At 39.9% G+C, this 24,939-nt stretch overlaps 1 protein-coding gene across 3 annotated transcripts; it reads right to left on the bottom strand.

Moving 5' to 3' along the window:
- Positions 1-1,997: 1,997 nt before the first annotated feature.
- On the bottom strand, positions 1,998-24,656 carry cbsb (cystathionine beta-synthase b). Of its 3 annotated transcripts, none has more exons than XM_066706917.1 (17): positions 24,553-24,656; positions 19,562-19,768; positions 18,897-19,003; positions 14,795-14,929; positions 13,956-14,035; positions 13,508-13,642; positions 12,583-12,652; positions 12,175-12,266; positions 11,653-11,778; positions 10,910-10,994; positions 10,565-10,670; positions 10,119-10,193; positions 9,602-9,736; positions 8,712-8,820; positions 8,501-8,585; positions 6,955-7,044; positions 1,998-4,087 (listed from the first exon to the last, which is right to left on the bottom strand). In XM_066706917.1, exons 2-17 carry the CDS (start codon positions 19,759-19,761, stop codon positions 3,978-3,980), a joined length of 1,740 nt encoding a protein of 579 aa, XP_066563014.1. In that variant the 5' UTR covers positions 19,762-19,768; positions 24,553-24,656; the 3' UTR covers positions 1,998-3,977. The 3 variants fall into 3 exon arrangements, with proteins under 3 accessions (XP_066563014.1, XP_066563016.1, XP_066563015.1); XM_066706918.1 differs by lacking the exon at positions 1,998-4,087 and adding an exon at positions 6,553-6,632; XM_066706919.1 differs by lacking the exon at positions 6,955-7,044.
- Between the last annotated feature and the right edge of the window lie 283 nt (positions 24,657-24,939).

The raw sequence follows: 24,939 nt of genomic DNA, 5'->3' as shown, positions 1-24,939 counted from the left end.
CAGTGTGGAGTGGTGGTTAGGGCTCTGGACTCTGGAGCAGAGGGCCCTGGGTTTAATCTCACACTGCTGTTGTACCCTTGAGCAACATACTTTCCCTAGACCACTCCACTAAAATCTCAGCTGTAAAAATGGGTAATTGTATGAAAAAAATTATGTGATACATTGTAAGTTGCCCTGGATAAGGGTGTCTGCTAAGAAACATATAATAAAGACTATTCAAAACTGCTGTTCTGATTGGGGCATATTAAGATGAGTGTGTTAACCTACAAAAGGTATAAAACAAGCAGGGTAATGCAAGACTAGTGCTAATTGAGGTCTGTGAATAACTAAAGTGTTTTAGATTTCATTCCTATCAAACAATTGAATATATATTTCAAAATTATAATTCTGCTTCCTAAAAATACATTTTGCTATGGGTTGATGCTAGATTTACTTATGTATTCATTTCAGTTGGGGGTAAATTAATAAAACTGGTGGATCTGTCTTAAGTGTTCTCATATTATGGGGTTTAGGTGGCAAGTTTTCATAATACATGATTTTGGTTTTGATCATTATGCAGAGTTCAAGCAATGAGGCGTGCAATTAAGGGCTCAAGACCCCATTATGAGTGGACTCTTTTATTCCTTTAAGATAAACCTGTGGTCTTCTGGAAAGCATCATGTGCACTTTATTACCAAATGTGAGGAGAAAGGAATCCCTCTGCCAATATCTGATGGTCCCAGAGTCTGTGGAGTATATGGGCCATTTCTCCCTGACAGGCACCGTGACTCTGTATGTAGTGCGAGAATTTGATGAGGAGTGTCCTGCCACCCTTGACGAAAGTTCACATGGAGTTTAAAACAGAGGCTCAAGGACAAGATCATTGCTAACATTTCTTTGGCCTACTTCAAGTGCTGCCTGTGGTCCCCCATGGCACCTCCACCACAGAGACAAACTTCTCTGACTGCGCTGCAAACTGCACTGTGGGAGAAAGTGCCTCCTGTCTTCTTGACTGAAAACACAGAAAGTTTGGGATTTGCAATCTTACCTTCAATGTGACCCCAATTTAAATACAGGCAACTATACACACACACACGTAGAGAAAGGTTTATCAAAATTAGTTGGCGATGACTGCATTTAGAGTGTGAAATACTAACCAATTTTAGACTTTAGAAAGCAGTTTGCAGAGATTCACTTCAAGACTTTCATTTGCAAATTTCAATTATGGACTTAAGTACCAATTAAAGTTGTAGGTTGAACTGAATTTGAGCAGGCGCCAGATGGAGGCCCATAAACACTCATTTGGCACCCTCTAGTGGGAATGTATACAAGCACAATCCTTATTTAAGCCTGAATTGGCTTTTTTATTTTTTTGCTACAAAACAATATAAAATGTCAAAGTCACAGCACTTTAAGTTAGTTTATGTAATAGACTGAACTTTTCTGGGTATACTGAGGTCTTGTATTATAGGTTTCTGAATTTGAATAATGGTAACAAAATGTAAAGTTTAATATTTGGTTGATTTCATGCAAAGGCAGATGCAGGCGACCATTTATATTTTCTCCACAAAAATGGTGCCCACTTGGGCAGTTTTTGAACCCACTCTCATTCAGTCTATGATCGTGTGGAATTATAACACCATTTTAGAGTCTTATAAACTGGAGTACAAAACATGCGCTTAACTGAAGGGAATCAGTTGAATGAGTTCAAAGACCACGTTGGCAAGTATGAATTTCAAGCCTTGTTCAGCTTCCAACACATTCAGCTATAGTGCTTTCTTTGCTTTTGATCTTTCATTGTTCTAATCTATGGGAAGAGTAGTACTGCTACACACAAACAAAATCTTAAATAATATTAAATTTTTAATCCTGTTTTTCAAACCTAAAACCGCAAAATTCAGGTATGAATTGCCACTCACCTCACCATTCCATATGGAAAAAACTTTAAGTTTAAAGCAATATTAAAGGAGATAAATAAATAAATAAAACAGATATACACAGAAACAGATAAGACAAAATACTGTATTCAGGAAAATTTATTCAAAGCCAGATCATTTTTTTCATTGTTGTAGTTGAAGATAAATGCATTTAAAAATCAACAAGAACACAGCCAAAACCCACATCGCAGATGCCTTTTTAACCCACACAGAAATGGTTATGAAGAAACAAAAGATGAACATGAGAAGGACAAGATCCAGAAGTTTGTCCGGTAGTGTTGTCCTGAGTTGTGCCAGGTCTGTGGTAATACCGGGATTGACATCACTTTCTACAATCAATTTGGTGAGGGAAAAGGGCAACCTAACTGCATAACTACCACCTGCCCTTCCCATTTCAATCTGAATTTGATTGAGCAACATAACAAAAAATCCTTAAAAAAGATCCTTAAAAGTAGTATTATATGGGTGTCTCACTCTAACAAATGCTTTCTATAAATCCAAGAAAACACTGTATCAAAAAACAAAACAAAACAAAAACAACGTATCCAACAGGAAGGTCTCTTCAAAATACACGCTGTATGGAGAGGCCGTTTGAAACCCCCACTAAAAAGCACTACTATATCTTGTTTCAATACAAGATGGAAGGAAATCAAATGGCCCAAACAAATCTACATCCTGCCCAGCAAGGTCATTTTCGAAGATTATTTTTAAATGACAGAACAGTGTTACCAAAATCACTTTAAGCAAAGTTCAGCTGTAGCTTGCTCACTGTCAGACACAGTAGTTTCCATCATAAAAAATATAATGCACATAATACTGGTGGTCAGTCTCCTAGGAAACATAGGCCACCATTTCAAGTTCAATCTTTGGAAAATTATGGACAGTCAATTTGTTTTTCTGGTAAAGGAGCCTTTTTATGTTTCAGGGGGAGAGGTAACTTTGAAAATGCCATTTCCCCATTAAGGTTGAATGATTTGTATTGTCTACCGGTTCTATTAGTCACTACCGATGTTAAAATAAGTAATTCCTAAAAAGTCTGTGACTTAAAAGTAACAAATTGAATGAAGGAGGTTCAACCATCCTGATTTTCTTTACCAGAAATTACAAATGCTCAGCCATTACTAACAAATACTTGCAAATAGATAAAAATAGGAATACTTATTGAAAAGGATGCATGTGATACAGGTATCAGATCATCTGCCTTTGGACAAATCATAATGATAGTCCTGGCTGCAACTCAAAATCCGAATCCAACAGAAACTGATTAGATGCAGAAATTAATTTACTGGGTCACACAATCTGCCTTGTGACCAGAAGCTTCTTAAATCAAATGGCACAAACTAGGTACAGAAGAACAAAGTTTACAAAATGAGAGGAGGCCATAATAAAAATAAAGACCTTTTGTGTCACCTTTGTATTTGATTAATGTTACCCACATAAGAGTGTAGCTATCTTAGGGTGACTTCTCATTCAAGTCATTAAGAGAGCATGCCACTTTCCCCCCCTCGTAGAAAGTGTAAGCTACTGTAAGAAAGAGAGAGATAAGACTATACACAGGAATTATTACAGCTTAGAAGCAGCCTTATGCTGAAGGAAATGTCTCATGTGACTGTAGTTGCCCTAAATAAATTTCAGGGAGTCGTCAGAGTGACCGAAGAAAGTTAATTTGCAGTGATATATGGAATATATCGTTATTACATTATGCAAATGATTAACAGTAACAAAAAGGAAAAAAGGACAATAAAGATTTGAAGATGCCCTATTTTCTTTACAGTATGGAAGTGAAATGTCTGTCATTTTAGATAAATCATGTGACCTCAGGTTGTGAAGAACGATGCCCATATACAGATCATGGAACAATAAAGGATGAGAAAACTCCTGCAACCAGCTTACGCTGCAGCCAGCTCCTCAGATTTTTATGGAGTTTAGTACTTGATGAGGGCTATAGGCAGTGTAAAGGTAAGGGTTGCAATGGAGTCTACTTCTACAAATAAAGCATGAAGGTTTATTACATTCAGTATGGAATCTCTGTCATGCAGAGGCTTGTCAGGAGGCAGGCCCTTAGTTGTCGCCGTGCTCCTTCTCTTTGGCTGTGACATAGTTGAGGAGGTCGATGGCTGTCACCACGCCAAACACCATCTGCTTGTTGCAGGATGAGCCTTCGGCAAAGTCTGCAAGAGAAGAACAGGGCTGTGATGCAGGAAGACACCGAGACGGGGGTTTCCGGACACAGGCCTTCCACAATGCCTAGTTCTGAAGACAGCAAGAGCGTTCTGGAAGCCTGATATACCACAATTTAATGGCAATGCAATGGATTGCAGTCCACTCTCAAGCATTAAGCACATTAGCTTCCTTTGGTATGAAAAGTGCTATAGAAATGCAAGATATTACAGAAACTTTTGGAGAATTAAAACAATTTATGGATATTGGACAAATACCTTGCAGGTTCTCATTAAGGCTCAGACCAAATTAAACCTTTGACATGCCTTTATTATTATAATTATTTCTTAGCAGACAAAACAGAAGAGCATTATAAAAGTACAATACAGTACAAAATTACAGATTTCCAACTTTTAATTTGATATATGACAGGAGCTGCTCTCTACTACCTATAAGTGAAAATGCAATAGGGTACAAGTTTGCAATTCTTAATTCACTATTCTCGAGCAGGTCAAAGCTTTGATTTGGTCTATAGCAGTCTTGGTACAAACTTGGGTAGTGCATAAACAAGCTCTTTCAAGATCAAATATAAGCTCTTAGCTCTCATCATCTTCAGTGTGTTAAAGCAGTTGAACCGGCCCTGCTCTGCTCATACTGGGGATGAGAGACATCTGAAAAAATCCTGATGCTGCTGGGAGATGTGTTGATACACCAGCAGGTGGCACTCTGGGAGCACAAAGTTATACACAAATGGATTCTGGTGACAGAGGTCCGGACTACTTAAGATCATTCAAAGAAAATCCCCTGGTCCACTTTGAAAGATGTGGCAGGCCAGACTGAATATATTTGGCACCTTCATTTCCTCCCTCTTTAGTTTAATAAGGGTAATGAATTATTAGCTATGTGCAGTGAACGTAGTAAAGAACTTAAAACACCCTTCTGAAAACCTCTCACACAATCTATGTAACAAACCTGAATCTATGAGCGAATATGGATATTCAGACAAATTAACAATATTACTGGTGTGACTTTTCCACAACACTGGCGTTCCCCTGATGTTGAAATTAACTTGAAAGCAAACAAAGCAGTTTTATCTCTATGTAAAGTTCACATGCCCATCTTCACCGATGAACAGATATCACAGACATTTCTACACCCTATCACGTATACAGAGGTAGAGAAAGGTGCTAGGCTTTAACATGTGATACTTGCATGGTTATCAAGAAGATAATCTTACACTGTCTAAGTCACATGAGTAGCGAGAACCTGGCTACTACAAACTATAGCTAGACCACATGTAGATTCTGAAAGATGCTCCGAAAGTCAGGTTATCAAAGTGTCAAAACCACAGGAAAAGACCGAGAGCTGCAAGACCACAACTGGCGACGGAATGGAAGCCGGGTCTTGACTGTGTGGCAGAAGAATTAGAGCAAGAACTTAAAACAGGTTTAACGGCAATATTCATAAGGCTCACATTTAAAGGATCAGACCCAGTGGTCACACAAAGCACAGCAATAAGCTTGAGCTGAGAACCTGCACAACATCTGCATCATTGTAATATGGTAGGATCCTTATATGCCTACCACTTTCCTTTCACCTGACTATTAGGTTTAATTTTGGTTGCTTCGTCGTTCCACTTGAGGTGAATCAGGCTTAGGCTACACGATGGACAGCGTGGATTCTGACGGATCAACACAATATTTTAACAAAAAAAAAAAAATAATAATAATAATAAATCGCCCACCCCGACAGCTTATGTGCCCCTCCTATGATATTTATTTAACGGACAACAAAAACCTTAGGTCACCATGTGGAACCTAAAAAAGTCAAACAAGTTACGAATAGACTTTAGATTCATTATTATAAAAATATATATTTTGTTCAATATACTTTCTGCGGTCTAAGGCTACGTGGAGAGAAAAGAAGGAAACATTGAGGTCATAAGCAGTCAGTTTATCTAATTGTGTAACACACAAACAAGGCCAGCAATGAAAAAATATTATTTTGAGAAAGGACTCTGGAAGTGGGAAGCAAGTAATTCTAGTTAAAGACAGTAAAAGGACATGTATATCCTTACTAGGCCTTTATAATACCATCATCCATCCATTTTAAACAAACACTTCCTCCAGTTTATGGTCACAGTTTCTAAAGACTTCCTATTTTTTCATTTTAACAAAACCAAAAACGTATCTAGATTACTATTAAGCCTCACATCTGTAGGCCTACCCAACATCATTTAGCAATTGTATAGGTACCCCAAAATCCTATGCAAGGTGGAAGGCACAAAATGAAAAACATTACCAATACCTTGCACACTTACTATAGTGCTGGACAAATATATTTATACCTAAATCTGTGGGGATGTGTTTGGGGACACTGCAGAATGATGAAAAAACATTGATTTTGATTTAGGTTGAAGAAACACAAGTGTGTATGTTATTTATTCTTTAACTACAAGCATACCCAGTGCCAAGACAATCTGCTTTCAGCTTCAGTGCAGGCAGAGTAGGCAGCTGCAGTCCTCAATGGCTGGGTTGCTGCAGGTTCTAGAGGTACCTTTCAATTAACAACTTGATTACAACCTGGAGTAAACAGGGGATCTGATTTTGCATCCTAAACATGGCTTCAATTCAGTCATTAAAACCTAAGGTAGACTGAAAACTAAAATACCTTTTGATCGTCAAGGACTGGAATTGCCTAGGCCTTTAAGTGAGTGAGTGGGGGAGAGGGGGAAGTGAAAGAAAGTGACCCTGAAAGGTTGTTGTGATAAGGAAGACCTTTCTGTGCACACAGCCACTTGAGCATCTTAAATGGCTCATTCAGATTTTTTTTCCCCCAGGGACAGGAGTGACTTTGGCTGGCAGTGGGAAGGCTTTACCTGGGAAGGCACCAGGTGTACTTTTATCAGAGCACTTTGACTCCCCGACTGTCCCTGGATTTAAACTCTGCACTCCTTGAGGATGATCACCTGCCAAAGGAAGAAGCTTTTCTGAGTGTTTGTGTTCCCCATGCAGCAACAGTTAACCTGTGCCTCGAGTAAGCATGTAAAATTACCCTCCCCCTCTCAGGGTTTTACATGGTCTTAGTTTATTGCACTCGGGACGAGCAGCGGTTAACCCCACATCATGCAAATTGAGGGTAAAGGAGTGAGTTAATCTGTAAATTACGCATACGGACAGCACGCATACCGTTTTTGCAGGAAAATCACAGAAAGGGTGGTTTATGGCCTTTTTACACTTTCTGATCATTTTCTGTTACAAATTGCACATGTAATTTGTGGGAAAATAATAAAAAATAAAATTCATACATGTTCCATAACAGAAATGCATAGGAAATACATAGTTATGATTTGCGACATATTTAGTTTTCATCTGTGGTTAATTTTCTACTGCGGCTCCCCATCGCATGCAACCTCTAGAAATTAACCCTCCATCACCAGACATTGGGAACCCCTGGTCTAGAGGTTTAATACTTTGTTTTACTGATTTTACACAAGTGGTTTAATCAAGTCACTGATGGAGCTAACAACCCGTGAATATAAATATTTTATAAAGTTAGGATTACAACACAAAGTACTGAACAGTGCACAACCAACACACTATAGAGAGCCTAAAGATAATAGAAGAAAGAGGAGAAATCTGCATTGCCATTAACATGAAATACACCATTGCTAACCATGAAACATCCATCAGCAACTTACTTTACCTTGAAACCCACAATAAACTGACCAGTTATCTTGCCCTTTCATAATTTCGTCATGTAAGGATATACAAAACTATCTGGATGTGTTTTTCCTGTGTTTTTGTATTTGTTACGTCCTTTACTCGAGTATTTGGGTTCAACCCTATCCTTCTCTGTGGCAGTTTTTTTGGCCTCAAACCTGAATGTCATTTTGCGGGCCAAACGTGCAAGCGCATCATTTCAGGAGTTAACACTCCCCCTAAGAGATGCCACCAGAGAGAGAGAGAGAGAGAGAGAGAATGCAGCAAGAAGAGACTTGGGGGCGGAGACAGCTGCAAAGTATGGCATCGCAGTATTTATTTTGTCATTTAGTGATATAGGCTACATACTTCGCAAAGTCTAATTCAGTGATTTCATTTAATCATGGTTCTTCTCAGCATTTTATCATTTAAACAATCCTTATCAACTGCAATACCACCACTGAAGAGCATTAGTATAGCCTGTTGTAGCTTTGAAGGCAGGCAGGCTGAAACTGCCATTTAGCTGTAAACTGATCAACATCTGGTGGAAACTGTGAAATGACCCAGCCAAATTCTCCTGTGTACACTTTCACAAGGGATATCCTGTTGACTCACTGCCACAGACAGGAGCTCCTGTCAGGTGGAGTTTGTTATATAACCACATCACACTGTCACATACACCTCACCCATCAAGAGCCAGAGATGCCGAGAGAAAAAACTCACACTGAATCTGCTCATGGACCACAAGGGCGAAGTGGTCAATCTCGAGGATCCGGGATAGTTTGCCAAGGTTGTCATGCAGCTGGATCTGGAAGACAAGTTAAGGGGATGAATTCAAAACTTATGCAGAAAACATCAGCTCTGAGCAATCTGTAAATCAGGACAGTGTAGATAGCTGACGGCAGGTTTATTCCTCCACATGAAAAATACGTACCTTTTTGAACTGTTTGTACAGAACTTTGCTGACTGGATCAGATGGCTGCACTTTTCCTGCAAGTACTGAGGAAAGCATGTTGCCTAGGGTGATCATTCCCAAAATGACCCTGGTAGAAAATAAAACAAAATAAATAGAAAATCTTAGCCGGGTGAGAGTTTTAAGGCAGCGACAATTACTCTTTTTAGTCAGTCATTACCCTGATGCAACATTAGGATAGATTTCAAGCAACTTTATTATTGGCACCATCTACTTCTGCTTCTGGTTTGTCTTCTGTGTAAATATATACAATAAATCTTATAAATACATTTAAATAACTTCAACAAAACTATTTCCTTAAGATCATGAATGTTTCGCAAACAAATTCAAATTGTACGATGACAATTTAAGAGAAAAAGGGACAGTGGAATTAGTCCCACCACTTATTTCATAGGGCAGTGGAAACTGCTTTTGTGATTATATTTCATAGACACCCTGATCTAGGGTGACTTACAACCGTTACAATAGGTCACATTTTTTGCATAGAATTACCCATTTATATAGCTATTTTTCACTGGAGAAAATCGAGGTACAGTACGTTGCTCAAGGGTACAACAGCAGTGTCCCCCACAAGATTGATCACAAGACCCCCCAAGACTTCTATATAGCATCACCACATGAGGTATCCTTAATAATCTACGAAACTACAAAAATAAAATAAAATATTTACATTAACATCTGCTGTGACCTTTACTGATCTTGGTTAGTTATGAAATTCCCTTACATTTATAAGGTAACCAGATATGTATGAGTGATTTACATAATTCACAAATTGCATGCAAAAGAGGCTCCCCAAGCCACCACATTTGAATTGCATTCAGAACGGAACAGTGGTTTTGGACAACACGCACCCAGAGTCATTGACCACCGGGGCCTGATCGAAACCCTTCTCCTTCAGGATCTCAATGGTGTTCTGGCAGGTGACCGATGGCAGTACAGTTAGTGGCGCAGACAAGTTCAACACTTGGACCTTCATATTCCACCACCTGTAAAGAAGCAGAACGAGGGTGATGACATAATTCTGCTTTGACTCAGATCCCAGATGCCCTTTAGGCCATCATGCCACACAAACACTCTGTCGCACTGTGCGTGACCTAGGAATTGAGAAGCTCTGTGTACCCAATTTGCATGGGTTTATAAAGAAGCAAAACAAGAGGCACTGAAATCTCAGCTGAGGTTAAAAAAAAGTATATATCTATGAAGCAAAACAGACACCTTTGGCCACAACAGAACATTTAATTCAGAATTGACTATGCTTTTCTTGAATGCTAGTCCATGTCTTGGAGGTTGCTAGATAGCCTCGGTTTTTACTAGGTCAAGGATTTAGCTCGGAGTGAATCACAATAAAAAAATAATAATAAGTCTCACCAAGGCTTTGTCACCATGTTCTCTTCCCTGAGGAACCCTTTCTGGTACATCCATGAGTCACTCAGGAACTTCGACCTTGGGAAAGACAACACGCTAAGAGCTTTGGTTTAATCCTTTTCACCTTCATCTAAATCCTCTCCAGGTGTCATATGGAATCAGTATACACATCATTTTTGTGTACACACATAAGAGTACTTCATTCATAAACCAAAAAAAAAAGTCTTAGCAGTTCTACTTGAAATCTTCTCTGGCCTTCAAGACTTATAGAAAATGCACACAAAACAATTATCAATGTGCCAAGACATTGGATAAGAGTTTTCAAAGTTGTATTGTCATTATAGGCCTGGGTAAGTGTGCACACCCTTCTAAGCCTAAAACCCTAACTGTAACCCCAGTGCTCTCTCTCGCCATTGTATGCAGGGTCTCTGCTATCCCTGTTGTCTTACATGTAGTTGCGGATGGAGTCTGGCAGGATGACGACGCAGCGTTGCCCTTCTTTCAGCTCCTTGGCCACCTTCACGGCCGCCGCCATGGCTGTGCCTGAGCTGCCACCTGCGCCAGGGGAAGGGAGAGGCCATGAACCTGGGTCAGCCTTTCGTCCCACACAACCTCATACAAAGACGACTTTAAAAGGACCTCAGACGTGCTTGTTATCCTTCCTAACTCAGGAAAAATGATGATGGTATTACATCTATAGTTTTTGTGCAAAATACAACATTAAGTGCTATAGTAGTTCAAAACGACAGTCAGAAAGAGGCAGAGAAGAGAGAGAGAGAGAGAGAGAGACGCACCACAGAGCAGGCCTTCTTCTTTGATTAGCATACGGGACATGGCAAATGACTCCTCGTCATTGGACTTGGTCCACTGGTCTACAACCTGCCAGGGGCAACAGAGTGGTTAACACACAACACACTACACACACACATTGAATATTCTAATATTGTAATCCAGGCGCACCACCTTAAAAGAGGTCATGACCCCACATCTACTGTCATGAGTCATTATCAGAATGTAAACACTGGTTCATTTCCAACCGTCTTTGCAGCCAGAATTTACATCTTCTAAAACAGCAGCTGATTACTTGTTTTTGTTTTTTCGTTCTTAAGGAATGATAAGCAAGAAGACAAAAACAAATAGAGAAAATAGAAATGTAAATTATAATCTTACTGGTTGCCACTTGAAATAATCGAATGTAGGGGAGCAATATTTGAACACAAGAAGTGACCTCTTCTGTTGTGTGCTCCCAAGCTAACTGAAAAAGCAGAGGGGAAAGGTCACTGTGGTCAAACAGCTGAGGAGCCCTGTGTGGAGACTGTTCACAGAGGTGGGGCTGGGGGGACGACGACAACTGGATGATGAGTGAAGGTCAGTAAACCACCTACCTGCCATTTTGGGGCTGACTTAGTGATTTACACAGGGGTATGGGTAGTAAACAAGTAAATTAACAAATATGAAGGAGAAATGTCTGTTAACTAAGAATTGTTCTACAGTGTGTGAGTTTTAGTGTAACCTGCTCTAACACGATCCAACTCACCGATCTGTCCAGCACCGTGGGGATGAAATCGTATCCGATGCCCTCCACCTCATACATGGTCTTGTCAGTCCGATTCAAATCTTCTGGTTCAGCCAGTATTGAACCCTCGGGATCCACGCCGATAATCTGAGTGTCATACACCACACCAGAGAGTGTTTGAACAGTCCCGCAACAACGGCATTGCAGCAGTATAAACTCACAACTTGTCTTCTGTTATCATAAGCCCCATTATTGTTGTGAAGTCTATGGCATTGCCACTGCACTCAATGGAAAATCCCGCGCAACAGAATGTTACAGAATGATCGAGGGGCAAATTACGGCCACGCGACAAATTTAATTCAGTTGAAAAACAAGCATTTTAAACACAGTAAAGGCTGCTTACTAGGTTGTCTGATGTTGGGTGAACACTTTTTTTTTTATGTAAAAGTAAATGTTTTAAAACAATTTGGTCACTGGAGGTATGGACAGGCAGAAGTAGGAAGCAGTTCTTGAGATCTATCAAGCAGTGTAGTGAAGACGCACCTTGCAATCAGGGCACTTTTCCTTGAGTTTGCGGGCGATGCCAGTGATGGTGCCACCTGTACCAGCTCCAGCCACCAGCATGTCCACCTTGCCTGAATTAATAGACACAGAGAATGGGCACTGTGAGACGACAGGGAAAGCCAGGGATGGGCTATATATGGGTAGGTGACACACCCTGGTGCTTCAGGGCTGGAGTCAAGCACACTACCTCCAATGATCTCTTTTTTCACTGCAGTGTGTGTATGCATGTGTACACTTGCATGCAGAGAATAAGATAACTATCGGTTACATATATTGCATCTCCTTATGAAATAGGGACGCATGTGTTTTAATACTGAGATTAATCAAATCAAAATCTGGAATAGTTTAGCCTGCACACGAGAAAACAACAAAACCAAGGTGGTCTACCATCACACTGCTGCAGAATCTCCTCGGCCGTGGTGTCATAATGAGCCAGGGGGTTGCTGGGATTGCGGTACTGCAGGAAGAGGAGCAGAATATTAAAAAAATATATATATATATATATATTGATTATGGAGATTAAATGGAAGAATATGTAAAACACCTGCCAATTTCTAGCCTTGTATTTAGATCTAAGGAATCGCAAGAAAACTCTTGTTTGAATATATAAATCTTTTGCTTAGCCATGTGTCTGTACCGAACATCATAGAAGCAGCATTTGAGGCAACAAAACTTCAGTATTGATTCCAATCGCTAATACAAGCATTAAACACACTGTGCTCATGATGTAATCACCACAGTAAAAAACAATCCCTGCAATGTAAATCACTGGGATAGCAAATTTGTACACGTAGATTATGTCAGACACTTCAATGATAGTTCTGACGAAATACCCCACATATGCTTAAGTAATTTGACTTACTCTGCCTCCATGCCTAGAGCTGTTAATCACTCACAGCATGGTGGTGCTGTGAATTTAAGGGGTGTGGCAATATCTGTTACAAAACCACAGGATGCGTTTTGCAGGTGTTGGTCTGCGTCACTTCACCCGTCACTCAGAATGCGTGAACAGAGTAAATGCTTAGTTTTAAACTCAAGGGTGGTGCAGGAAACCTCATAACACGGGAAAAGCTGGTGCTGCTTAACATCTCTCCCACATGCCTTCACTGTGATTCACTAAAGTTCAACATGGGAATACCAGGCAGGCTGACTATGGTAGACCATGGTTATTTTTGTGGTAGAGCGTAGTAAAGTCATGTTTAATCCATAGGGAACCACTGGAGAACTATGGTACAAAACATGCTAAAATCTGCTGGTAAATTACCCAGGGTAACCTGCTCTTGACAGTTCGGGCAGCCTGCTGGTACAGTACCTGGTCCAGGATGTGGGAGTTGGGGATCTCGTTCTTCAGTCTCCAGGCCACGCCCACATGGGACTCGGGGGAGTCAAAGCGTGCGCTAGTGGGTGTCCTCACAATCTCAGCCCCCAGAGCTCGCAGCACGTCCACCTGCACAGACAGCACACAGCATACCGCATGCTCAGGGCACAGCAATTCCCCTTTAAACACCACTGGACATCACAGATGGAAGCCAGTTAACAAGGACAATCTTATCCACACTTCTTCAGAAATCTTACTGGTAGTTCAGATTACTTAAATTGTCTTTAGGTGCAACTGACATTGTAAAAAAAAAGCTGCAGAAAATGCTACTTGTACTGCAAAGTCAACTGTGCAACTTAGAGCACAGGTATGCTCCAATGATATACATTACAGGCCTCAGGCCTAGTCGTACATTTGGAATCCTTGGCTGAAAAATGCTCACCTTTTCCATGCTCATTTTTTCAGGCATGACGATGATGCAGCGATAGCCTTTAACAGCAGCAGCCAGCGCCAATCCAATGCCTGACGAACAAAGAGATAGAAACATTTCAAACATCTCTGCAAGTACCGGCAAAGTCATTTAAATGGAAAGAAGACAACCGCTACAACAATAATGTGAGTATCTAACTACTAAGAACACATAGAACAGGGTGCAGCCTAAAACAGTGTCCGTGAGCAGAAAACCATTTCATTCTGAAAATAGTCAAGGTTGTGTCCACTAAGCAAAGACCATTACACTCCAGTATTCAAAGAAAAGGGTGGAATGAACACAGAGTACAAGCAGGAAGAGGGAAGAACTGAAGTCTTTAGGGTCAAGGTTTGATCTGCACTGACAGTATAAGCAAATATCTTATAAATATCAAATATCAAATATCTGTAGTTTAACTGCTGGAAAGGAATGAAGAGCTCCTAATTCGATTACAAATAGGGGAAAGAAATGATTGTTCAAAAAAACGAAACCCCGGAAGGTTTCATGTGACACCTCCCCACTGTTTCTCCTCATTGGGGAAAAGGTGCAAACAGAGTGGAAAAACATTGATGAATACACCCCATTATGTGCAGGCGTGTGTAACAAAGTTTAGGCTCACCTGTGTTTGCTTCCATCACGCCAGCATAAAGTAATAAGTTAATCTTATTATTCATAAACAAACAGATTTTTTTTAAGAAATCCACAGATTCACTATAAAATGGACAGCATCGTTGTTAAAAAGCCACCATGACATTCCAGTGGCAACCTCTTACACACTTACCCAAACACAAACACACTACAAACACACTCACCCGTGTTTCCTGACGTTGGTTCAATGATGGTATCCCCTGGCTTTAGAATGCCTTCCCTCTCAGCATCCTCTACCATCCGCAGACTGATCCGGTCCTTCACGCTGCCGCCCGCATTGAAGAACTCACACTTGGCCACTAGGGAGCCAGGGGGAGAAAGACCAGTCAGATTAACTTCAGACATGCAACACAGGCTAAAGAGAACAGAGAGCAGAGCTGACGTTGACCTGTATTCATTTGATTATACAGTATACTATATGTATCCATACTATGTTTCCAGTAATAAAACCAAGTATCAAGGGACTTTGGTTTGGTTATTGGCATGCAGGCACACAAACAGCTCCATAAAACCAGTTCTTCTGCTGAACTACATAAGCATGTTCTATTACATAAATGCCCAGTTTTACATTGCAAATATGAGCAGCTTGTCATTTATATATATGCGAAAAGGACCCAATAATAATACGACTTGGTTGCTTGGTGGGGAAAATTTCTACTTGTACTGAAGTGATGAGGAGATCCTTCCAGTACACATCGTAAGCTTCCAAATTCCACGCCAAGGTCAATTCAGGTCAGTATGAGAGGTCATGGTATCTATGACTCCCTATTCAAACTGCAACACCGCTGTCAGCTTGCATCAAGAGTGGTTCTGTGCATTGTCGAAATTGCGTGGTTCACACACTGCATTCCTCTCCTAGTCCGAAAGGGCTTTCAGTATTGGAGGCTGAGTTTTTCAAAACTGACACACATACAAACTTTTGAGATTGTAACCTTTCTTTTAGCAACCTGGGTATCTTGTATAAAAACAAGGACTGTTTGGCAATAAAGCACTGCCTCGATAAGCCATGAATGGTTTTGTTATTGTTATTATACGTCTTGGCAGAGGCTCTTATCCAAGGCGATTTACAATGTATCACTTAAAAAAAAAAAAAAAAGTGTGTGTGTGTATATATATATATATATATATATATATATACACTTACAATTACAACAGTGCACCTGGAAAGTATTCACAGTGCTTCACTTTTTCCACATTTTGTTATGTTACAGCCTTATTCCAAAATGGATTATATTCATTATTTTCATCAAAATTCTACAAACAATACCCCATAATGACAACGTGAAAGAAGTTTGTTTGAAATATTTTCAAATGTATTGAAAATATAAAACAAAAAAGCACATGTACATAAGTATTCACAGCCTTTGCCATGACACTCAAAATTGAGCTCAGGTGCATCCTGTTTCCACTGATCATCCTTGAGATGTTTCTACAACTTGATTGGAGTCCACCTGTGGTAAATGCAGTTGATTGGACATGATTTGGAAAGGCACACACCTGTCTATATAAGGTCCCACAGTTAATAGTGCATGTCAGAGCACAAACCAAGCCATGAAGTCCTTTGTTTTGAAGGCAAAGGGTGGTCACACCAAATATGGATTTGATGTAGATTTTTCTTCTGTTCACTCACTTTGCATTTAGTTAATTGATAAATATTATCTATTAACACGTCTATTTTTGAAAGCATTCTTACTTTAGAGCATTTGTATACACAAGATTTATCACACACTTTGGAACACCTGCTTGATACAGTTTTGTTTTCTGTATCTGAATGCAATTATGTCTTATTGCAATAGTAGATGATAAACATGTTTTTAAGTAGCTTGGGAAAGATTTGACCTTGGGAGATAAAAACAAACAAAACACAAGGAGAAATGAAAGGGCTACAAGTTAGAGAAAGACATCCCATTCCAGGCTCTGATAGAACATTTGGAATAAAATACATTTCCAAAAGAGATTATACAAGGTTTATTACAATTTTCTTCATGATGCAGACTGCTCTTGGAAACGGATGTCGAGATGAAAACACAAATACTAAGTTAAAATGTGTGAATACCCGCCTCCCGAGTTGGCTCAGTTGGTAAAAGTGTCAATGCTCTATGAGCGGAGGTTTGCTGGTCCGATCCCAGTTTATGTAATTAGCTGATTTTGACCAGGAGAGCTCATCATTAAATATGTATAAATGGGATCTTTATAACATCCACATATTCCTGACTTTTTTAAAAATCTGATATGCTATTCTGAATTCGTTTTTGTTTTTTTACCTCCGCAAGGAACCAACGGTTAAAAAAAAAAAAAAACTCACAAAATAGCCTAGCAAGGTAAATGGGCAGGTATGCAAAAGGACTGACATGGCGTGTTCAGAACCAAAAGTTCCATGGGGGGAAAAAAAACATACTTCTAGATGGGAAGTTAAAAGCTTCATTAAGATGGAATGGTTGGGGTTCTGTCTAGAGGTTAAACTGTACTGCAAAAATAAGCAGGTTTGAAAGCTTTCGCTGAGCTTACTAAAATAATACCCCAAATAAATCTCTAACCTTTAAATCTCTAAAACGGCATTCACAAAGCCGCCTGGGCACTCAAGAACAATGAAACTCCATGGAGGTTAATTCAAGCTCAGGCTGCTCTCAGCCAACAACCAGCTTGCCTCAGAAAAGAGGTTGCGACGCGTAAAATTTGGCAGCAACATCTAACATCTCAAATCCTATAGGGTCAGACTCTAAAGCAACAATCCAATTCACATGAATGCTTAAAATGTCTAAAGATGGCCTTCCCCTCCCATTTTTTCAAATGTACAATAGCCTGGTCTGAGACAATTACATAATTAAAGTGCAGTGAAGGAAATCAAGCTGAAGAATAAGACTTATAGGTGTAGGTGTGGGTCTCCATTTGCTAAAGCGCACCTATTTTGCATATGGTTGCCAGGAATATAAAACAGTGCTGCTACCCAATGGCTTTGCAGCTGATATAGGCTACTTCAAGAAGATATGTTAAGGTTAGTGTACCTCCTGGCCTGACTCATGCTAAGAATTGTGTGTCAGGGAGACATTGTAAAACTGATTTAAATGTAATCTTCACTTATCTAAGCATAGCATGGGAACTATCCTCCCTGAAGAAGTATCGTCTGCTTAGCTTGCTTAAAAAGATAACATATGAATGACTTAATTAGAAAATGCACTTTTGTTTAGTTTTGTGTATAAATATGTATTTTTGTATCAAGTCAGAGAAACTTTGTATTACTCTGAGGCACTGTTACTCTCCATGCCAATTAATGCATTGAAACAAACACAATAACCTGATTCTTCCACAGCATAAATACATGAAATACCCAAGAACAATACATTACAAAACACCCAGATCAGGATTTTAAATGTATTACACAGCTTTCCTACTAGTTGCCATCCAAGTTATAGCTTTTACATTTGCTGTGTAAGTCCTGTCCCATTTATATTCACAGTTGGGCAATTGTTTTCGGAGTATCTGAAGGAGTCTTGTACTTAGGCATTTTTCTTTCACCTTTGTAAATGTCACACACTTGGCAACCATTCGCGTTGCGTGCAGACTTTCAAAACCAGTCACTACAAAGCACTGTACATCCCCATAAGTTTTAATCAAAAGGAAAATTCAACAGATTACATTTCTTGTCAACAATAATGGCCTTTCCGTCACCTCATAAACTTATGTAAGACTTTCTGACTGGACGTCTGACCGGCAGTGAAACGACTCTTTCCCTCCCAAGGTGAGAAAAACACCATTCAGACACGAAACCTCCTGGGAAAAAAACATCCTCTCACCTTGTTGTGGGTGACAGGAGGTGGGAGACCTCAGTGGTGCATAATTGCTCGATTTGTTTAGCCCTTGCTGAGAACACGGTGTGTGTAATTTCTCCCTCTCCATCACTCCAGTTTTGTGTTTGTTTATAAACAGCCACTGGTTTTCAGAGGCATTTGTAAAACTAGCTGAAGTTCTGCAGTTTGAGGCCACAGATGAGTCATCACAATGGTACACTCCATGGCAAAGTGGATTAATAATGAGGAGAGGCACACCCCCATCCAGTTTTTGAAACAAAGAGTATGTCAGAAGGATTTCCACACATAATCAGCATGACACGGCACTCTCTCAGTTACGAGCAGTACAAGTGCAACCGGTTCACACGTCCCAAAGTCTTTGACACTATTGCAATGGCCTCCTTTTTAAACTGTGTCTAAGACGTGTCTGTCTTCGGATTTGACCAATAAGAGCTGAAACAGTATGTTGGGAACTTACACAATTCACACTTGAGTCCATAAAGCTTTGGGATCTTGTTGATTCGGACCAGAGGGGTGTCACCAATCTTCTTCAGGATGTTTGGCATAATGTTAGGTGATTTTGATCTGTGAAAGAAGACAGTCATTGAAGTACACGTTTTTAATGTAATAGACCACGTTTTTTTTTTTTTGTTTGTTTTTTTGAATCCACATATAGTTCATAAAACAACTTTATTTTTTTTCCCCTCCGCTCCATCACCACAACACTGTATAAAACCATTCATTGATTTTCCCTCCAGTTACTTGGATTATGAAACAATGCAGAGAAGTGAGGTGGCATGCTGAAAAAGTGTCATGGCTAAGTGCATTTGTTGGATGCGTTTAAACATATCCCCATTGATAACTTATTGAGAAACAGTTTTTTAATGTAATATTTGTTTTGACTTTTTTCATGATGCCGTCTCAGCACGCATCAATATCCAGTTCCTAGATTAGAGCAAACAGGGTTTTCAGAGCCGCCAAAACAATCATAGCACATGACAAGTTTAGAAATGCAAACAAATGCTCCAAAGGAGGAAATTGTGTAGATCTATGGATTATTTTCTGTGAAACAAACCCAACGGAAGCCAGCGAGAGCCATCGCCACCCCATAGCCATAGAAAAGAAAATGCACATGGTACTCACGGTTCATAGTGGAAGTGGGGTGACTCTGAGGGGGGGGTACCCAGTTTCCATGTGCACTTGCTGGGTGCATCGGGGCGAATCCAATTCCTTTCCCCATTGGCGTTGTCCTCGCCGTTCAGCCCCGTCTGGTTGAATTTGGTGGCGTGGGGACAGGCGTTGGCAGAGTTGCCATTTTCGGTGTTGGAGGGAACGGAAGGCATTTTTCACCTGAGAGAGAACGTTTTGGATTAATGATCTTTAAGCTTGAAAAACGACTGCATTCCCATCGCACCACAAATCATCCAACAACGTGCTGCTCACAGAATAAGACACCCATCTGGCATAATCCAACAGTGCTCTGCGAGGGGCCTCCCTGTGACCATATCAGGTGCCAGCTGAGTGTAACATGAATGAGACCTGATATGTTCAAATTTAAACTTTTTTTTTTTTTTTTTTTAAGGATTTCCACCACTCCCAAATTATTTTCTTCAATATTATTTCTGCTCATTAGAAGGATCCCTCTGCAGAGATCACTGCTAGGAAAGCTTTCTCAGTGAAATTCATGGTCCATCACAGAATTGCCTATTGAGAGATATTAAGATATTTGGCCATTCACAGTGGTTACAATTGTTTCAGTTATGTTATGTAACAGCAGCTCCTTCCCCTCACAACCAACCGTGACTAAGATACTGCAGGTGTATGGCAAACAATTCATTACATACACTTCAAACTGAAGTGGCATGGTTTTTGGATTCCATCTCTTAGTACTGGGAGACTTTATGCTATTCATATAGGGACAAAAAAGGGGATATGCCAGTTTGGTTTGGTCTTTTTATTTTTATTCTGCAGCTCTCCCTCAGTTACTCAGGGCACCAATGAAATACAGAGGCAAATTAACCTAATTGGCATGACCCATACATCGGAAGAGCACAGAGCTTGTCCCTCTCACTTGCTTGAACATTGTGTGGATTTTATTAATAGCCCCTCATTGGTATTTGGTGTAAATTTGAATAATTGCCTGGCCACACATATAAAAGATGAGCCATCTGCTCTTGACAAATGACAAAAATACCACCTGTACTTACTAAACATCAGTCTATTGGATTAATAGGGATGTAAACAAACGAACATGCAGAAATGTTTCAGCTAGTGTGCAATGTATCCCGTTACCTCACTCGTTAATCTCTTTAAACCAAACCCTACACCCGTAAACCGAGACGGTACAGTTTGGTGGATACCGATGACAAAGCAACAAAACTGAAAGAGGATCTGTTTCAAGGATAATTAAGGACCTTGGTAACCTGAAATCTAGGTTTTCCATAACCACAGGGGAGTCCAAATCAAAACAGGGGCTGGAGGTAATAAAACAGGAGAGACGTGCAAGGAGTCATTTAGCCAATGCCTTTCTCCAGTGTGATGATCAGAAACTTGGAGGTGGGAATTCACTAGACAGTAAAACTTAGTCTCTCTGAAAGAGAATGTGAAGGGAGGTGAAGTAACTTTCTCTGGGTGCCACACAGTGAATATATGGAAATATAGGGCCAGCGATACATCACCACTGTATCAAAGCAGCTCAGTTTACATCCTTCAATAACTTAAAAGTAACCCTGCCCCTCCAATAACAAAATAGTTAAATGAATAAAACACCTTGAGTGAAACTTTGCCAGTTTGTTTATTTCTTAAGGGACTTATTTCTGCCCTTGTGACTAGAAGACCCAGCTAAAAAAAATTACATGGCATTGAACAAGCACCCTGACTCCCCATCTCCAGCTGGCTTGCTTCCCAGATATTTAATCTGCAGCCTCAGCCTGTGAAAAATACCCAGCTGCATCCAAAACTGTGCCGGCTAACAATCTTCTGGAAAACCACCAGCCGACCCCAAAACTGTTAAGTGGAGAGCTTTCGAAGCCTCCATAGCCGTACATTGTCTGTTTTGATCTCATTGTTTCTATGGTGAAAGTGCAACAGCCATGTAAATAAGCCTGTGTTTTAGGCAAATAGCAGGTTATGCAGCTTTGCTTTAGCTCTTCCTTTACAGAACACCTAGGCTACACGTTGCATTGTTGATATACTGCAAGTGACTGAAGAATTGCATCACCTTCATTCAAATACAATTCATTATATCATCTATATAATCTCCTGCATTTGTTCTTCGGATGGTCTGGTGTGCAAGTCCAGCAGTGCCGAGCTCAGAAAATCGGCTAAATGTCAAAGAGCAGCTTAAAGCTAACAAGCCAAGATTATTTGGCAGGGGATTCTCCACAAGTGAAATCCAAGACAGTGTCCCTCACTTTTATGAAGGCCCACTTTAGAGACATTCAGACATTTCTAAAGAGGATTCCTTCAATTTTGTATTGTATTTTTTATGTATTGTTATTATGGGGAAGGAATAAGTGTGGCATGATATCAATTTTCTATCTAGTAAAGCCACATTATGTTGCCCATGTTCTTTCCTCTCATTTAAGGTTTAAAGCCTTGCAAAAACTATTCTGACCTGGAAGAGTTAACAGTTAGTTAATAATCTTACAGCTACTGGCAGCACTGTGCACCAAGTAGTTGCACACCTATCAATTTAATAAATAATAGGTCTGCACACTCTCAACACCCCTGAAACCAGTAAGAACCGCTACTTGAAAGCAAAACACACTTGAAATGATGTAACAAGTAAACATTTTAACTACAGCCTTTTTTGACTACAACTACAGAGGTAGTCTAGCTCTAAATTAACTACTTCAGGCTAACTTTATCTTATTGAAAGTGCAGTTAAAATACACCCCTTCCCCCCACTGTGAAGAAATCAGATATCAAGCCCATCTCACTCACAACGTTATGGCAAGCCAAATTATCATTTAGAGATATCTTAAAATATTTTGAGATATTTAAAGATGTATTTAAATGATTCAGACATTGAGATATCTGCAAAGCATTTAGAGATATCTAAATACAGTGTTTTTTTAAAGATCTCTAAATGATTTGAAGATCTCAGCAAATGACTTCCTGTATTTTGGCTGAGATTATCACTTCCTGATTCCTTATTAATTAACTAATTAACAGGAAGTGATAAGCTTGGGCTAAATACAGGAAGTGATTTGAAGAGATCTCAAAATGTTTTAGAGATATCTCTAAATGAACAGGAAGTCAGTTGCAATTATCTCTAAATGATTTCAAGATATCTGCAAATCATTTAGAGATCTCTAAATGTACTTTTAAATTAGATATCTATAAATGATTTGGAGATTTTGAAAAATGTGAAGATATCTGGAATTATTTGAAGTATCTGCAAATATTTCAAGATATCCTTTAAATGATATAGAGATCAAAATATTTGAAGATATCTTTAAATGAATTAAAGATCTTTAAATGATAATTTGGCTTGCCATACAACTTCACTCTAACGAACCCACACATATGCTTGAACCTCTGTTTGCTCAAGAGCTTGAATGTGTGCATTATAATTTAGTGTCAACAAGAAGAAAACAATGGAAAAGCTTCAGACCCATCAAGGCCACATGGGCGAGACACCATGAACTGGAAACTTCCCATGTGAAAATGGGGGAGGGGAAGTGTCTGAAGCACTGTAACTGAACCCGGACCTTGTTTAAAGAATGACCAACCAAGCTGGACAACAATCCCTAGATTTTATGGAAACCCCTAAGATTGTTACACATTTGACTGAAAAGGAGAGGAAAAATGTTTGGTTGGAGAGACTTCTATAAGAGGCTTAACTTCAGAGAGGTATGTGCCTGATGGGAAAGGAGGATTCTGGGTAGTTCAGTATGAATAATCTGGCAATCTGGACTAAAGGGTTTCCACATCTTCTGCGATCAATGCCCCTCATTGTGAACAATAACCCTAACGAATAATACACACCGAGATTGCATTGGACAAGCAATTTGCTTTGTAAAGATCAATAATAATAATAATAATAATAATAATAATAATAATACAATTATATATAGCCTAACTATTGAGAAAGAAGTTGGATCCGATCAAACGTAAGTTTTGGGAAAAACCTTGAAATGCGCACTGTTATAGCACTGGATCTCTGGAAACGTGTCATACAGATAGACTAAGGCTTCTTGTTAGAATATTTAAAATAAAAGAGTTTGAACGACATTTCCAAGATATCATTTGAATATTGAATTGTCAAAATCATACTAATGTTAACAACTGGGTAGGTGGTTGAAGACAGCTGCAACTTCCCGACTGACGCATTTCAATTTTCCCACTTTGTAAGACGGGAAGTTGCGGTGGGGGATGTGCGAGTTGTGCCCATCTGCGCTTATTCGACAAATGTTAGCAAGAAACCTGGGGTCAGAGGTCAGTGTGACTCTAGCCTTCACAAAAATCATCTACCTAAGCGGGTTTCTCCGGTCAGTTCATTTTTTACGTTGGGAATAAGCGCAACTTTGTGTTTATAACGTTAAATAAACCGCGATCAGGCGGTCGTCTTTGTCTACTGACGAATGCGTCTGTACATGCCCACGTACTACGCTTACCATATTGTACTTATTATAACTGAATACTGCCAGGACGAAGTGTTACAACATACCCCAAAACCAACACCGATTGATGGATGCCTTCAACCCAAGCATATATATTCTCCATGTACATTGACTGACAACACAATCAACATGGATATACATGATCTGAACTTCCCCGCAGATGCTCGTAGTACATAGCTAGTATGTGACGTACACGCCATTTCATTATGGTATGGTATGTCCGCATGTTATTGAACCACATTTACCCAGCTATGCACGCATCCCTATTTCACCTGTATGAAGAGACTGCTATACATATTGATTTCCACACATGCTGTAGTGTAATTCAGCGTCAATTCATCAAACACTAGCGTAACCTGTGCGCATTCTCCTCGGCAAATTTAATCACTACAAGATGCGGCTTTGTCAGCGTTACTCAATGCTAGATTGTAGGTGTGTAGTGAATGCAGACTCCTACAGAGGTCGTATGGATTGCTTTAGGTGACCGAAAGGCTCATTAGTACTCACCCGTGTGGTCCGGTACTTCAAATGATGCAATATCCCTGTACCTATGCTGTCAATTGAAAAAAAGGACCGACTCGTGTGGGGCTGCAGTGGGAGTGAGCGACCAATCGTTTCGGAGCTCGCCTTGTTTGGAGTGCGCGCTGATTGGCTACGGCGTGGGTGTCTGCGCGCTCCTCTCCTCCAATCAGCGCGCACGATTTAGTACATGCCTTCTTTCCGACTTCAGGACGGGAAAGAGGCGAAGTGGATCGTAAGCATGAAATAGTGCTATCTCATGTAATCAAAGATCTATCGCCTATAGTACTTCCCACTTGTCTTATGTTGTGTAGGGTGACACAGCAAATTAAAGCACAGCATATATATATATTACCAGCAATTTTTTCTGGTAAG

This window comes from Amia ocellicauda, chromosome 6, assembly GCF_036373705.1.
Source record: "Amia ocellicauda isolate fAmiCal2 chromosome 6, fAmiCal2.hap1, whole genome shotgun sequence".
Taxonomy (NCBI): domain Eukaryota; kingdom Metazoa; phylum Chordata; class Actinopteri; order Amiiformes; family Amiidae; genus Amia; species Amia ocellicauda.
The sequence above is the reverse complement of the archived record's forward strand: the minus strand, read 5'-3'. Positions and strand labels throughout refer to the sequence as shown.

What these genes read in the sequence shown, in the direction of transcription:
- cbsb (XM_066706917.1), bottom strand. Translation starts at nt 19,761, where the DNA reads ATGCCTTCCGTTCCCTCCAACACCGAAAATGGCAACTCTGCCAACGCC. An exon ending in AACATGGTGACAAAGCCTTG is followed by an intron (nt 9,737 to 10,118) that starts GTGAGACTTATT and finishes GCTTCTTTACAG; the next exon opens with GTGGTGGAATATGAAGGTCC. An exon ending in TGTACAAACAGTTCAAAAAG is followed by an intron (nt 8,586 to 8,711) that starts GTACGTATTTTT and finishes CTTGTCTTCCAG; the next exon opens with ATCCAGCTGCATGACAACCT.